Here is a 14,195-nt window from a genome sequence, read left to right as displayed (position 1 = left end):
CGCGCGTCCCTACTTTCGACACAATTCTAGACGCTACATGTCTACAGTGTGCGAGCCAAGAGTCGGATGAAACCGTCCCGGAATCCAGTTCGCTCAAACAGATGGCTCATGCATGTGCGTTGAGAAAAGACGGGTATTCCACGTGCGAGAACGGGAATAGATGGAGATAAAAAGGAAGTGCCATGAAAGTGTCGACTGCGTCTGGACGCCCTGAACGCATGCGTGCATGCATCGCTGCGCTGTCTGTCTCTGCTGCGGAACGCAAGTCATTGGTTCGAATCCCAGTAAAGTCCAGGGATAAGTTCTAACGACTACACGCGGCCCTCCGGACAAAGCTACAAGATTCGCCTTCTCTATCCGTCGTGTACGCGTTCTGGGTCCTCTCTTAACATTTGCGCACACCTGTTTCGCCGCATCACCGAAAATCGTCGCCCCTGTCGGCAAAGCGGAGCTCTTGCCGTGTCCACCGCGGGAATATCCAGTTTTTTGTGTGCCCTTCGACCTGAATTCGCTCAGTATTTCCAAGACGGCTGACCTGTCCTAAGTTTGCTCCCTTCGGCCGCGTCTTCCGAACACGCCTCTTCTCCGTTCCTCCGAAGCTGTGGAGCGTGGCTTTGCTCTGCCGGCGTTCGGTGTGTAGAGCTCGGCTAGTGACCGAGGAACCAGTCGCGGTGAAGGGTCCGCTGACTATCCGAATCAGGATGTCTTCCGAAGCAGGATCCCGGGCCTCTAAGGCAAAAGAATGTTCATCGCAGGCGTCGGCTTCGGCTGAGCCGTCACTGTTGTCAAAGGTTCTCCGGCCGTCGTCTCACGCGGAGTGGCACAAGGTATGCAATATGGATATTGGTCCCCAGAGAAAGGGTTTTATACAGCCTGAGGCGTGCCATTTTAGTGAGTGGAACATGGAGCCTAGCTTCATTTGTCCTCTGTTTAGTATGGCATGCCTGGTGACTATACTATAGTTCTCAGACGCATGTCCCTGTCCTCCTAGCGTACAAATGGACTCGCGGATGAGTACGCATGTGTGTCTTTGGCGAGAGAAAACATATATTTGGTGGTATCGGACGAGCCTTGTGTACATTTGTTTGCCTCTTCCCCTCGACTTGCTTCTTCTGGATTCCCTCTTCTCTGTCCTCCAGGACGAAGCTGCGGACGTCTTCTGGTGGCTCAAACAGATCGCTGCGATCATCGTCGGCGTGATTCTCGGCAGTCTCGGCATAACCGGCTGGGCGGGTTTTTTGGCCTTCGCCATCGTGCAGTATCTAGTAGCCAACATCTGGGCGCAGCACGCAGGGCTCGTCGGCGTGTGTGTCGAGCCCTTCGACGTCTTCACAGAGCAATCCTTCATGGCTGGAGGAACCTTCGTAGTAAGTTCTCAGGGCGGAACTCGTGAACGGGCTCCGCAAACCCAGCGCGGGAATCGACAGTGCAAGTTGACTTTCAGCTCACAGAGTGCTGGACACGTCTCGCCTTGCTGCCTCCTGGCAAGGCCCGGCTCGTGCTGCAACTGGAGGATTAAACGCTTTACAGCAGCACTTCCGGCTAGCACACTAGAACTTCGTGTAATATGGGAACGGCTTACCAGCCAGCCCCTAAGGGTCATCCTAGCGATGCTTGGAGAGCGAATGCAAGAACGAATCATGCATACGTTTCACTGATCACCAGTAGTACCTTCCATGCTCGCTGGTGTCTGCGGTTTGCTGCGCCGTTCTCAGGTCCTGTGGACTCTGGTCTACTCTCTGAACGTCTCCCACGGAGTCGCGTGAGGCAGCGGTCTGAACGTGTTTTGTCTCCTGTGCCACAACAGGCGCCCTTTTGTATCTGATTCTGACACTCGTGCGGAGCTTGTGCTTCCCCTCTTGAGTTTTCGGTCTGCAGACTCTTCGTGCTGCTTCGTCTGTGGAAACCTGTCGTTTTTTCCTGCTGTTCTATCGGTTTCGCCGTGGCCTCGCGGATTCCGTAGGGCGAGTCTTCTTTCATGGGCCGTGCATGCGGGAAATTCAGCCCCGGCGTTGCCGCGCGGTTTCCGGTGTAGCCCCGCGATACACCTCGTCGCGACGGAATCACCGTGACCCTTCCGCTGCAGCCGGAAGATACGAAACAGCAGCGCTCAAACAAACACTGACGCGCCACAGGGCAGCCGCAGGGGCACTGGCGCGTTGCTGAAATTGTAGAGGCACTCAGCTAGTTTTTCGCAGACACTCGGAGCTCAACACCCTAACGGCGTGGCCGTTTCCACAGGGACTGTCGCAACCTCGTATTTCCTAGTAGCATTCGTGAACTGTTTCGGCCTGATCTACCGGGCGTTGGAGGGGGTTACATTTAACACGGCATACCGTTATTAGCCTTTGCTGATGACAGCGGAGTGAGCCTTTTCACGCAACCCAGCAACGCCGCGAGATAACGTGTAGCAACACGCCACAAAGGAAGGCTCCAGGTGAGGCAACCTCCGGGTTAGAGAGTGATCTTCTCACTTGTCACTTGTTCATCTGTGATATTGGCTGTGTCTCCGTTCTCGCAGAACAAACTGCACCACCTGTCGGTGCACTCTCGAGGATCTTACGAAGGATCCAAGCCACCAGAAAGCGTTCCAACTATACACAGGGCAGAGGCTTTAAGGGGCATAGGGCGTAGAGTCCTCTATACTGCAACAACGCCGGCCGTGTGGAAAAGCAGTCTGCGCAGACACATCGCCACGCGATTTCTGTTGCTGTCGTGATTAGCTTTGCCGCTGACGGCAAAGAAAGACAAAAAACAACGTGAAAGAACCCCTTCGAGGAAGATGAGGTGGAGACAGGTAGTATTTGGGGGGGACTGAATAGTGAAAAGACCAAGCGGGATTGCTGTGAGAAAGGCAACAATCACTCCCCGAGAAAAGCGACAACAAAGAACACGTGCCCCGTAAAACGCATTCCAATTACAAAACCCATTGAGTTCAAACTGCTAACACGAACCAGCACTCCTGGCGCGTCGTCAGCCTCTCAGAACTGATGCTGTTCGATCGGCCTCAGCCCCTCTGCAACTCCTGTGACGGTGGCTTCGAGCCCCCTGCTTTCTTCCGGCTCGCCTGCTTCCCCCGTGGAATATGGAGATGGCATGTCGTTCTGTCCGTTCGCCGTCTGGTCACCCCTGGCGTTGGGGGATGCTTGGGTGTTGTCGTGGAAGTAATCGCTGGCGTGTCTGTATAGTTGGCCGTGAAGCCTTGTGATGTAGGCCCAGGCGTACGCTACCGGACAGAAGAGTTTCTTCTCCTCTGTGTCGACCCGTGCCCCCGTTTTTTTGTCGTACTCGTACAAGGCCCGAATCCAGAACTGAGGAGTCGCTGTCCAGTCAACGAAAATCAAGGACTCAAGTAACATGTCTCTCACACTCTCGATATCCGCAGCCTCATCCTCGCCATTGCTAGCCTGCGTCGCGTCCTCCTCCCCAACTTCCGGTGCGCCTTCCCGCTCCTCAGGCCGTATTTTGGACAAAGCGTTATCCGCAGACTTCCGTATGGCGTCGAACAACAAGGGTCCTGCCTCCTTGTGAATATCCCTGCCGACAACTTCATAATGAGCCTGAATAACATCGGGTAGCTTCTTCGAGACGTCGCCACCGGGATAGAGGAATTGAGTATGCAGGAACATAAGGTACTTGCATCCCTTTTTCTCCTTGCGATTGCATTTTAGGTGCTTTCGCACAAACTCATGGCAGCCGCCGATTCTTCTCCCGACATCGCATTTCTCAGGATTCATGAATTTCAACTCATGAAATAGAGGATGCCGCTCAAACGCACAGCCCTCTCCGCGGGGGTCCATTACAGAAAGCGGAAAAGCTTCGCCGCAGTTCTGCCACGACGGTGACGTACAGTCGAAAGTGAGGTTGTAGAGCGTATCATAGGTGCGTTCCACCAGTGTGTAGAATGTGTTTGCCTCAAACCCGGGGTTAATGAGGATATCCTGCGGCTGCCTACATATCCCAGAGAGAATCGCGTTTGGGTCTGCGACACCGGAGCCGATGCAAGTGTCTGCATGCTCCCTGCTTTTGAATGTGTTGATGGAGAGTAGAAACCCCTGGTTCTCGTAGAAGGAAATGCGCTTCTCGAGGACCATCGTGATTTTCATCTTCTCCTTCGTCGACAAATCGGTCACACTGTCCAGGATCCAGCCCGTTTTGAAGCCGAACAAGGAGCAGAGACCTGTCATGATCTTCAGAAGATCCTGACCGTGCACAGCGGTCTCTCTCATGTGCTGCTCTGTCCCGAGGAAGCTGACCCCACACCTCCACGGCGCGCGATCCTCGAACTCAATGCCGATCAGGCGGTTCACCGGCATGTCGCCTTCGCGCAGCTGCCCAGTAACTTCGCTGTTGGGCTTGGGGACGTAGGCAGGCTCGCAGATGTACTTTGAAAACCATCCGACGAGTCCTGTGCTCACGCGGAAGCGCCCATGCTTCGTGCAGAGGAGACGCAGGTCGAACGTGCCGCCGTCGCGAGCGGGCACTCCCGTCACTTGGATATCCCCCTGTTCATCGAAAAGGGGCGAAGCTAGCCACTGCTTTCGGATTGAATCATCAGTTGCCGCTTCAGCAGGGTTCGCAATCGAAATTGCTTTCAGATCTTCGAACGCGTAAACGCGCTGCAGTGGACGCACAGCCTTCCCATTGGGCAGGACGAACTGAGCGGATGCGAGTATAGATTCGGTTGCTTCGTCGTTGTCGCCGAATGTCTCTGCTTCTTCACGCAGGCCCTCCTGTCCTTCAAAGTTGACCACCGCTTCCTCCAGAAGCGCAGGGGGCTCCCGGGCCTGCTGCTTTGAGTCGGGCACGCCTGCGTATTCCAAATGCCGCGGGCTCTGGCGAATGAAGACTCTACCCATCTCTCGCAGATACGCGAGGTCTTCCGCCACGCAGCCTAGCTTCAAGGACTGCCAGTACTGTGTTGACGGAAAGAGGTCAAGGAACCAGAGGGGAAACCGCAGCGCCTCAGACAAAAGAGTCTCCGAGGAAGGGGCGAGCGAAACGTCCTTCTCTGCCGTGTGCTGTTTCACCGCCAGCATGCCCTCCTCGTACCAGGCAGTTTGAGATGGCGTCTCGAAGAGCCGCGCAGCCGGCGGTCCAATAAGGGAGTGAAGTGTCCGCCACGTTTTCGGCTCCGTCAGAAAGCTCAACATGTTTAGAGAACCGAGGGAAACTCCCGGAGTCAGTTGAGCGACCTGCTTCGCCATAGACCGCAAGGCGTCTTCGGATTCCTGCGTGTAGGTAGCCGCGCGGATGGCTGAGAGGCAGCCGAGAAGGGGTTTTCCTGGGTTGCATGCCTCTCCGTCGACACGCTCCAGAAAAGCAGCATATGAGTCGGGGCTACCGACGTGAATGGTGCAGTCCTGGATTTTCGTTGCGCCGTCGGAAATGAGCGCGTTTTCGATTGCCGCTGTGACGCGTGCGAGCGCCTTCCGGTACATCTTTGGACTCACAGCGACTCCGCGCCACGAGAGAAGGTCGAGCTTTTCGTTGGGCAGGAAATCAGCTTCGCCGCGATCTGTCCGTCTGACCTTGGGCGTCGGTTGCACGGGCTTAATCCCCACAAACGACAGGGACCGGTAAGGTTTCACATAGCGAGCTGGAACGGATTCGAAGCCTAGCGAAAGCAAGCCCTCAGGGTACAAATTCGGCAACAAGTCCAGAACCGGATTGCCCTCATGCACAAGCAGCTGCGTGTCGAACCCGAAAGCTATGCAAATGCCTATCGCTGACTCAAGATATGACGGATATTCCTCCCGCATGGAGTCGTGGACAATGCGACACAGCGGGGGACCGGCTTGGTCGGCTGGAGTCTGACTAGCTGAACCGTTGGCGGCGTTCGAGACCAACTGGAAGATAAATCCCACCTTCAGCGAGCCAGGAAACGCTTGTGGCGGTGGGCTGCATTGAATCGCCGAGTCGTCGCTCGCTTCCACTCGTTCCAGACTGCAAAAGAAGTGCAGATGCTCAATTCCTCCCAGAGTCAGGGTCGATATGGAGGTAATTGAAAACGACGGGAGGGAAGACAGGCTCCGGGGAGTCTCGTTCTGCGTGACTTCGGTGTCTTGTCTAGCCTGATGCCTCGAGGCCTGACGCACGACCGTGTCAAGCGTTCGACGACCTAGAAAAAGAGTCCTCTTGACAGTGTCGGCATTGTGGCGCCTGCCCTGGGAGGCTTTGAAGACTTCTCTCAGAGAGTCAAAATGGAAAGCCGCCAGCTCCTGACCTTCCGCCTGATCGACAGGCGGTCCACTGGCCTCTTCAGCGGCAACAGAGGAGGACTGAGGAGGGGACTCAGCCTCCACAACACATGAGGTAAACGGAGACCTGAAGACGCATGGTAACACGAGCAAAATGAATGATGCAAGCTGGCGGACACGCCGGAAGGCGATGCGCTTCACAAAACCACTGTAGGGATCCATATTGACCAAAGGTGAGGGGGAATAGAAACAGAGAAGAAAAGCCAGTCTGCGCCGTTGATGGCGCGCAGACCACGCCACGAGGCACCCCGCAAGTTCCACTCAGGCGGCAGCAGTTCTCCAGGCCGCAGAAAAATCAGAAATCAAGTGTTTCCGCAGAAGGCCACTGCCTAGACATGAGCATTCTTAAATCGAATCATAGCGTACATTTATGGTCGCGTATCTCCGGTATCGGAAGGTCCGCGGATCTCTTTTTGCGCCAGCAATCGATGAAGCGAACAAGACACAGCTAGCGACGTAGCCATGTGACAACAGGAGGTACAGGAAACCGCCGGATTCTTACACCACGGGGAGAGTTTTCCAAGCTCCACTGGGGGCGGAAGAAACTGAAGTGGAATACTGTAGGCTCTTAACAGAGTGGAGACTGATTTCCCTCGCCATTTCGCATGCTGTCAAGGAACGCTACCTCGCTACCTACGCATGAGTGCGGGTAGCGCAGTTTTGAAACCGCGCTGTTCGGGGTCGTCCCAACATGTGCGACGCCAAGCGCCTGTCTCCGTAAGGAAATAAAGAGACACTGAAAGAGTAAGAGAAAAGACAGTTATCCTCAAAAAGCAAACACTTTCGGCTCTCCTGTGGCGCCGACATTGCCTTCATGGCAAGACACGCAATGGAGACGACACGCCGCGAATTCACTAGACGCCGGTCGCCCCGCGGCAACCAGCATAGTTCTATTTTTTTTGCAGAGCGGTGCGATCGGCACTGCAGGATTTCAAAAGAGCCTGAATGCCGCTGGACGGTAAGAATAAAAAACTGGAGGCGGTGTCGCTGGTGTCTTGCAGTGAGTTCCATCGAACGGGTCACGCTCTCGGACAAAGTTCTGTCCCGCGTTGAGTTACACCCGCATTGAGGCGACTGTCACGATGAAACTCCAGTAATGCCTCGATGGATGGGGAAACTTCGTTTGAAATTTGCTCGCCCCATCTGTGTCTTCTTAAAGTCGCGCCGTAGAGCTCCTCGGCGGCCCGCGATCTCCCAGACTCTTCACCTGAGTCCCTTTTGGCTGGAAGGCTGTAGCTGAATCTGCTGTAGTTGCGGAAGCACGTCCTTTCTCTGTAACTCAATTACTGCACCTATTCTGTGAGTTTAGAACCTACGAAGGCGAGCCACGGGCTGAAGCGGGTCACGTGAGGAGTTGAGCGGCACATTGACATCCGGCAGAACAGCGAATAGTGCCTCCCAAGCCTTGAATGGCTTTAGCGAGAGTTAGTCGTAACCTAGTGCTTTTACCCAGGTTACACTTCAGGAACTGAAGAAACACCATTTTCGCAGACTCAGGCTCGACGAGGTCCTAGTATTTAGGTAGATAATCCTTCTGCACCGCGCTTTACTCTGGAGACGATGCATCGAGTGCGCACGTGGTGAGATTCCCCATTGTCTTGTTTACCAACTTGGCCATTCTTCCAGCGCGGGATGGAAGGAAGGAACTCGAAAATTTATTGCAAGGTTTCCCGCGCTTTACTTCGGCACTCCACGAAACGAAAACTGCGGAGAAAGGAACTAATCACAACGGACACTGCTTCACCAATCCTTTTAGGGGTGCCTGACCTCGCCCATTTCCCTTTGAATGTGATGCTAAGTTCACGCTTCAGGCCCTATGTCGTCAGAGTCGATTTATATTTGATCTGCTCTGCAGGAATGGCTGCCTTGTATGCTTGACGGACCCACCATGACCACAAAGACACGGGCATGCATCATCACGTGCCTGAACGGCTGGAACAAAAGGATTTAGGGCTGTTTGTTGGGAGGAGACTCTGCGCCCTCGATCACCGAAGGCCTGCCCCCAACAGCAGTGTCTCTCCACGGTAGTTCAGAGATGTCGCAGAAACCGAGAGTCACGAAGCGTATAATTGATAATACGTGGTCAGGCGCCTTCAACACATATACGGGGAAACGACTGGCTAACGTCGTGAGAATCTTTGCTGGTTCTAGCGATATTGGGGCCCGCAGAGTAGAAGCTTGGAATCGCTTTCGTTTCGTTGGCTGGGCGTAGTTTTGCAGACGCACCCTGCACGGCTCTCAGAGAGCTCCCGCAATACGCGGAGTCTTTTTTGGCGATAAGAGATGTCCTAACGCGTAGTCAACGTGCTGAAGCGTTCGATCATCAGAAACTGCGAACGGTGTCTGCTGGAGTGCATTGCTCTACCTAAACCCCTTTAAACACTAGCCCTGCGGCGCTGCGATGCCCGGGAGCTATCGGCGCGAACCATCCAAGTGAAGAAAGCCTCGCCGCGGCAGAGAAAGCGGAATGAGACAGAGGCCCCACTCGTTCCATTCCCTTTCATGTCCGCTATTTCTTTTCGTTTGGCGCCCTCTCCACTGTGTCATTCCCGGCTCGCTGGGATCAGCAAGCATTGGGCGGTTGGCCTCGCGCTACCTCGTCCAGATCACAGTCCAGTGGTCTAGCATCCGCTAAAGCGTCCCAGATGGCTGAGTTATTTCCGATGTTATGTCTCACGCTTTCCCCAGGCGACGGTTTCGTCTGTTGGGATTCGTTCAGTAGTAGCAGCGCCAGCACGCAGAGCAGTGTGCTGTATCACTGCTTTTCAACAGCAACAGCTGAGCCTAGAAGACTACCCCCAACGAGCAGCTTCGGACCGTGCTTGCGCATGTGTAGATGCGTGTGCAATTTTAGCAGAAGTGGCGGCAGAAAAGTCTCAGGGGTGCCTCGAGTCATGCGCCACGGCCGAAAATCGCGAGACAGCCGAGAGAGAGTCCGTCGTCCCTGCTGAAGTGCCATGGATCCGAAAACCTGCCCAGTTGAGGTGAAATCCGGCAAAGCCGACAGCGTCTTTTGTAAACGGAAATACCAGAATCTAGTTTTTGGCCCCTCAGGGCGTGCATTCACGCCAGCTATACCCGTAGAGCTGGGCGGCAATTCGATTGTGCAGACGCGGGAAGAAGGGACGTCTTTACGCACAGCCGGGAGTCATCGCTTATGTTAACTACGGCCGGATGTACACTCCCGAAGTTGCTTCCACGATCCTGTTCCTCTCCCAGCAGCTCATCAGTCATGCGTGATAGGCGATACTGGCATATTTCTCGTCCGAGACTCTTTTCTACGCCTTCTGTTTTCGCTGACCCTCCACTCGCAAAAACGCCGTCTCGCCTGCTGTGCTGGCGAACACGCTTGTCTTCCCCGGCGTCAGCCGCGAGCGAGGCGCCCGCCGCGCGGATTTTCACTTGCCGAAACAGATATTCGTAGGCGCCTCTCCGACTGGACTTTCGTTTCTTTTTCCTGCCTTCTAGCCTCCAGTCGCCTCTACGTTCGCTGCTCCAGCAGCTGAAGCGCCGGTCTCCTGCAGGCACCATTCGACCCGTCCGCGCTTTCTCACTTCTTTCCCTCGCGTATCTGAGTCACTGCTGCGTCTCCCTTCGCGAAGCAAGTTTCCCCAACTGGGCTCGGTGGCCGTTCGCATGCGTTTCCTGCGTTTTTAACTTTAGCGCGGAGACGCCAACTGGTCACATCGTCCCTGCTCACTGCCCTCCTTCGGATCTTGCTGCATTTCGCTCGCTGTTTCGAGCCGCAGTCCCTTGTTTGGTTCCTCGAGTGCTCCCCCCGCCTCGCGGCTCCACTCTCCCTTCCTCTCTGGCTCCACGCGACGACGAAGCGCCTCGCCTCCTCGCGTCGGCCACCACACACGTCGCACGCAACGCACCGATCCTCTTAAATCGGCTGAGTCGCCATCTGAGATCGAGTGGCGCCTGCGAGCGGCCGTCGCTACCTTTGGGCTTTCCAGAATAACGGCGACGGCAGTCTCTCGCCCCACAGACTGAGCTGCCTCACTATGGCGGACGGAGATTCGCACGCACAAGATACCCCGGCAGGCTACCGGGTCGTCTGCGACGGCGACGTCTGCCGCCTCGTCCCCGATTCCGCCTCGAAGGACGAGAGCTCGCCCGCGCCCGTCTCCACTGTGGAAGTGACGGGTACGCAGTGGCGAGAGCTCCGCAATCGTGTTTTCTTCGTAGGAATGCGGCGCTGAGGCGTCTCCTGATACTGCCACCAGCGAGGAAGCCCTGCAGATACGCAGCTTGTTTCACCCCTCCCTAGGTTGCGTTACTCTACGCCGCCGACTCTCTCACTCTTCCGTAGCCACGTCGCCTTTTTTTCACTTTGCGTCGAGGCATGCATGACTCAGGCGCGTCTCTTCCTGCTTCGCGGCTCTGCGCTGCTGACTCTATCGCGACGCTGAGCGATCGACGCCAGAATTCACGCGTCCTCTTCACGCGTATTTCTGCAACATTCCTCTCGCGCGGCGCCTCAGGCAGCTGTGTACGATCTCTGTCTTCCTTCCATAGGCAACGTGCAAGCGAACGAGTCTCAGGAGGCCGACAAGCCGGAAGAGGTGGAGTTCACGCAGGGCGGCAACCCGGCCTTCGTCGCTCTCCATATCAACACGGAGGTACGCGGTTCGCTGCGAGTTCCGCCCCCTTTCTTCTTCTCTATCGCGCAACCCGCTCCCGTCGACTCTGGCGGCGCAGCCACACTTGGGCAGCAGTGCTTCAAGCGCGGAGGCAAAGCGCCCCTTCGCCATCTTTCGGCCGCTTGCGAATAACTGTCTCTTCCGCGTGGCACTCCTCCGCCGTTTCTGCGGCAAGGTCGGCTGCAGAGATGCAGATGAGCTCGACGCAGGCTTTGACGCCTGTCTCGTGGTCACAAAACGTTTGTTCGTTTCGTGCATCCGCCTGCAGCAAGCAGATCAGTTGGTGGACTTCGGGTTCTCCCGACTCCGAGCAGAGAAGGCCCTGTTTCACGTGAGCCAGCAGCCGGGCGCCGCGAGCATCGAGGCCGCCGTCGAGTGGCTCGAGGCGCATGCAGATGACGAGGACATTGACAGCCCGATCACCGAGCAGGAGAAGCCGAAGGAAAAGGTCGTCCTGACGGAGGAGGAGGCACAGCGGCGAGCCTACGAACTGCAAAGGAAACTCCGGGAGGTCAGCTGGGGATCCACTGGCGATGGATCCGCGCCTGAAGCTGCGTCGGTCTTCTTGGCGATCGTCTGCGCACGCAGGTTTTCCGCTCTTTTCTGAATTGCCACCCTTTGTTAATTGCGTTTGAGATCTATATTTGTGAGGGCGGGCGTCTCGCGCGCGTCGCAAGGCCGGCAGCCGCCGCGTCTTCCCACGATGCTTCCCCGTTGTTTCTGTACAAGACATCGAGGAAGACGTTTACTGCTGCCACACTGAGTGTCAAGCTCTTTTTAAAAATGGCGTACTCCTCAGGGAAGCTAATCACAAACGATAGGGATCTGCGCCCATGCCTCAGCGCGGGTTTGCGGTTTGTTCTTCTCGCCTGCAACGCATTGCGAGGCGACGCGGAAGGCGAACGGTCGCTTCTTCATTTGTCGCCGTCTTTCTCCAGGACCGTCTTGAAAGAGAGAAGAAAGAGGCGATTGAACGCGAGAAGCGGCGCCTGGCGCAGACCAAGGCGATGCTCGAGCAAAACGCGAAACTGGAAGAAGAGCAGCGGAAAAGGCAGCTCGCCCAGCTGCAAAAAGAGAAGGAGGTAATCGCCCCGCTGTACCTTGGTTCCGGCGCTCTCCCTCGTCCCTTCCACAGGCAGATGTGCGCGAGCAAGTGTGGGCGGGGGGCGGAGACAGGTACCTTTAGCCCGCGAGAGCCGAGAGAGGTATCGTTAGTCCGCGGGGGGCCTCACAGGGTCGCCTAGCCCGGTGTGTGGGTGTCGCGGTGCGCATACGGTTGAGAGAAATACCCCATTCTAACCGGCGATGCTTCTCGCCTGGTGCGCGCTAGGGTCTCACACGTCTGTCTTTCTGTGGATGTTTAGGACCACAAGAAAGAACGGGAGAGACAGCGTCAGTTGCTCCGCCAGGAGTACCGCGAGCGCTTCGGCTGCGAGGTGAGGGCAGGCGATCTGAGGCATGGTATTTGTGATAAAAAACGACTCACGTCACTGAGGGCAGACAGCGTGACACAACCAGCTACCTGCGGTGAAGAGGAGCCCTGCGTGGACTCTGTCGCCGGAGTCTTCCCGCGACTCGGTGTCCGCCTCTCGCTCGTGCGCGCGAGTGCAGCACTTTCTGGGGTTGCCGTGTTCCCGTCTATCGCAGATGCCAGAGGAGGAAGACACAACGGAGGAGGGCGCGGCGTCGCGGCTGAAGAAAATGAGCGGAAAGGAGAAAGTTGCGTACTGGTGCAACGTGCTGATGAAGAAGTACAGAAAGGACCAGAAGGACGGGCTCCGCGTGTGCTTCACTACACTCAAGACGTACTGCGGCAACGCCAAGGAACATCCACTGGAGGAAAAATACCTCAGCATCCGGTAAATGGGGGTGCCCGATTGCATGGCTCGTCTCTGCGTGTGCGAGCGTGGAGCACGGGTGTCTTTCCTTTGGGAGTGCGTGTTTCTCCGTTTTTATTCTCTTTCTCGGCCTACCTCTGTCCGCGGCGCTTCTTTGTTTTTTCTGCGGCGAATGGTTTTTACGGGTTTGCGAGTCTGTCTCCGATGCTGCCAGACATGGCAGGCATGCGCAAAGCGAACGACGCGAGAGGCGAAGGCGATTGCCTCATGAGGTACCTTTTTTCTTCATTGTGATGGTGTCAAGTCGATCTCGCGTGAGCCGTTGTTCTAGCGGAATGCAATGGAGCGACTACGCGCTGCTTCTGTTGCTCTCCGAGTTTGTCCGTATGAGTTCTCAGAGTTTTTTGTCGCATTCGTTTTCTTTTCAGCAAGGAAAACAACGCATTTAAGTCTCGTGTGCTGCCTTTCGAGGGCGCATTGGAGCTGCTCGACGTCTGCGGCTTCAAAGATCAAGGTAAGGCTCTTTGCGCAGCAACCGCGTTCGCTGTTTGCCGCCACCACGTCTCTGTCTTTTCCGCTCTCAAATCTCTCCGTGAATCCATTTTTTCCACTCCGCGGACGCGCTTGTCTGTGGAGTCCCTTCTGCACTCTCTCACTCCGCTGTCCCGTTTCCTTTCCTCTACACCGACCGTGTGATGAACCTCACGTCGTGTTCAAGCGCGTGTCTGACCTGCAACACTCGCAAGCAAGCTCGTCGTAGTCGTGCCACTGTCTCCACGGCGAGCTTGCTGTGGACATTGTCTGTTGATGGCTGCACGCACATGCGCCGTCTAAGAGGAGATGCAAATACATACATACACATATATATTTGCATAGATATCTGCGTATTTCATTGTGCGTCGTGTCTCGCGCGTGGCTCAGGCGAATTCCTCGTCATTGAAGGGCAGCCCGACGGATTCGTGCTCGGGCAAGCGCTAAAGTTCATCGACGTCCTGCTTGATCAGCTGCGGAGCTAGTCTTTTTCCCTTGCTCCGCCTCGTGCTGCTTCGTTAAGCGACCCCCCGGCCGACACGCACGCAGCAGCCCCTCGCATTTTGTCACGTTTTTGATGCCTCACCGGCTCAAGATGTGGAGATGTGACAGCAGCTGTGGCGGATGTGTGCCTGCCTAATAGCTGGCCTCTCAGCGCAGACGTGTACGGAGGAGGGGGGGCGCGCGACGAGAGCAGCTCGACTTGACTCGCCGGCCTGTGCAACGTACGCAGGGCGTCCTGCTTCTCTCTCAGCGCGTATAAGCCACTGTCTCCTGTGTCTCTGTCTCGTCTTCGTGTGCGTACGTTTTCACGCGGACCTGCGTCAGGGCCCCGTGCGCCGCTGCATGTTAAGATACAGTCTGTGTCGCGCGGCGCCACTTACTGCGGCTCAGTCTGTTTCATCCGTCTTCTGCCTGTC

General features: G+C 56.1%; 3 protein-coding genes across 3 annotated transcripts; 2 read left to right on the top strand and 1 right to left on the bottom strand.

Annotated features, from left to right (window-relative positions):
* Positions 1 to 701: 701 nt before the first annotated feature.
* Positions 702 to 1,766, top strand: BESB_079950 (uncharacterized protein; the record flags this gene model as incomplete). The annotated part of the gene is made up of 3 exons (XM_029366357.1): positions 702 to 827; positions 1,140 to 1,367; positions 1,716 to 1,766. 3 exons carry the CDS (start codon positions 702 to 704, stop codon positions 1,764 to 1,766), a joined length of 405 nt encoding a protein of 134 aa, XP_029217788.1.
* A 1,215-nt stretch (positions 1,767 to 2,981) lies between these two features.
* Positions 2,982 to 6,422, bottom strand: BESB_079940 (uncharacterized protein; the record flags this gene model as incomplete). Its single annotated transcript, XM_029366356.1, has 1 exon — positions 2,982 to 6,422. The coding sequence occupies one exon, from the start codon at positions 6,420 to 6,422 to the stop codon at positions 2,982 to 2,984; it is 3,441 nt and encodes a 1,146-aa protein (XP_029217787.1).
* A 3,845-nt stretch (positions 6,423 to 10,267) lies between these two features.
* BESB_079930 (PUB domain-containing protein) lies at positions 10,268 to 13,760 on the top strand (the record flags this gene model as incomplete). The annotated part of the gene is made up of 8 exons (XM_029366355.1): positions 10,268 to 10,396; positions 10,808 to 10,892; positions 11,182 to 11,417; positions 11,845 to 11,988; positions 12,271 to 12,342; positions 12,554 to 12,765; positions 13,173 to 13,258; positions 13,666 to 13,760. 8 exons carry the CDS (start codon positions 10,268 to 10,270, stop codon positions 13,758 to 13,760), a joined length of 1,059 nt encoding a protein of 352 aa, XP_029217786.1.
* Between the last annotated feature and the right edge of the window lie 435 nt (positions 13,761 to 14,195).

Source organism: Besnoitia besnoiti, chromosome VII (assembly GCF_002563875.1).
Source record: "Besnoitia besnoiti strain Bb-Ger1 chromosome VII, whole genome shotgun sequence".
Classification (NCBI taxonomy): domain Eukaryota; phylum Apicomplexa; class Conoidasida; order Eucoccidiorida; family Sarcocystidae; genus Besnoitia; species Besnoitia besnoiti.
This window is presented reverse-complemented; position numbering and strand designations above follow the sequence as displayed.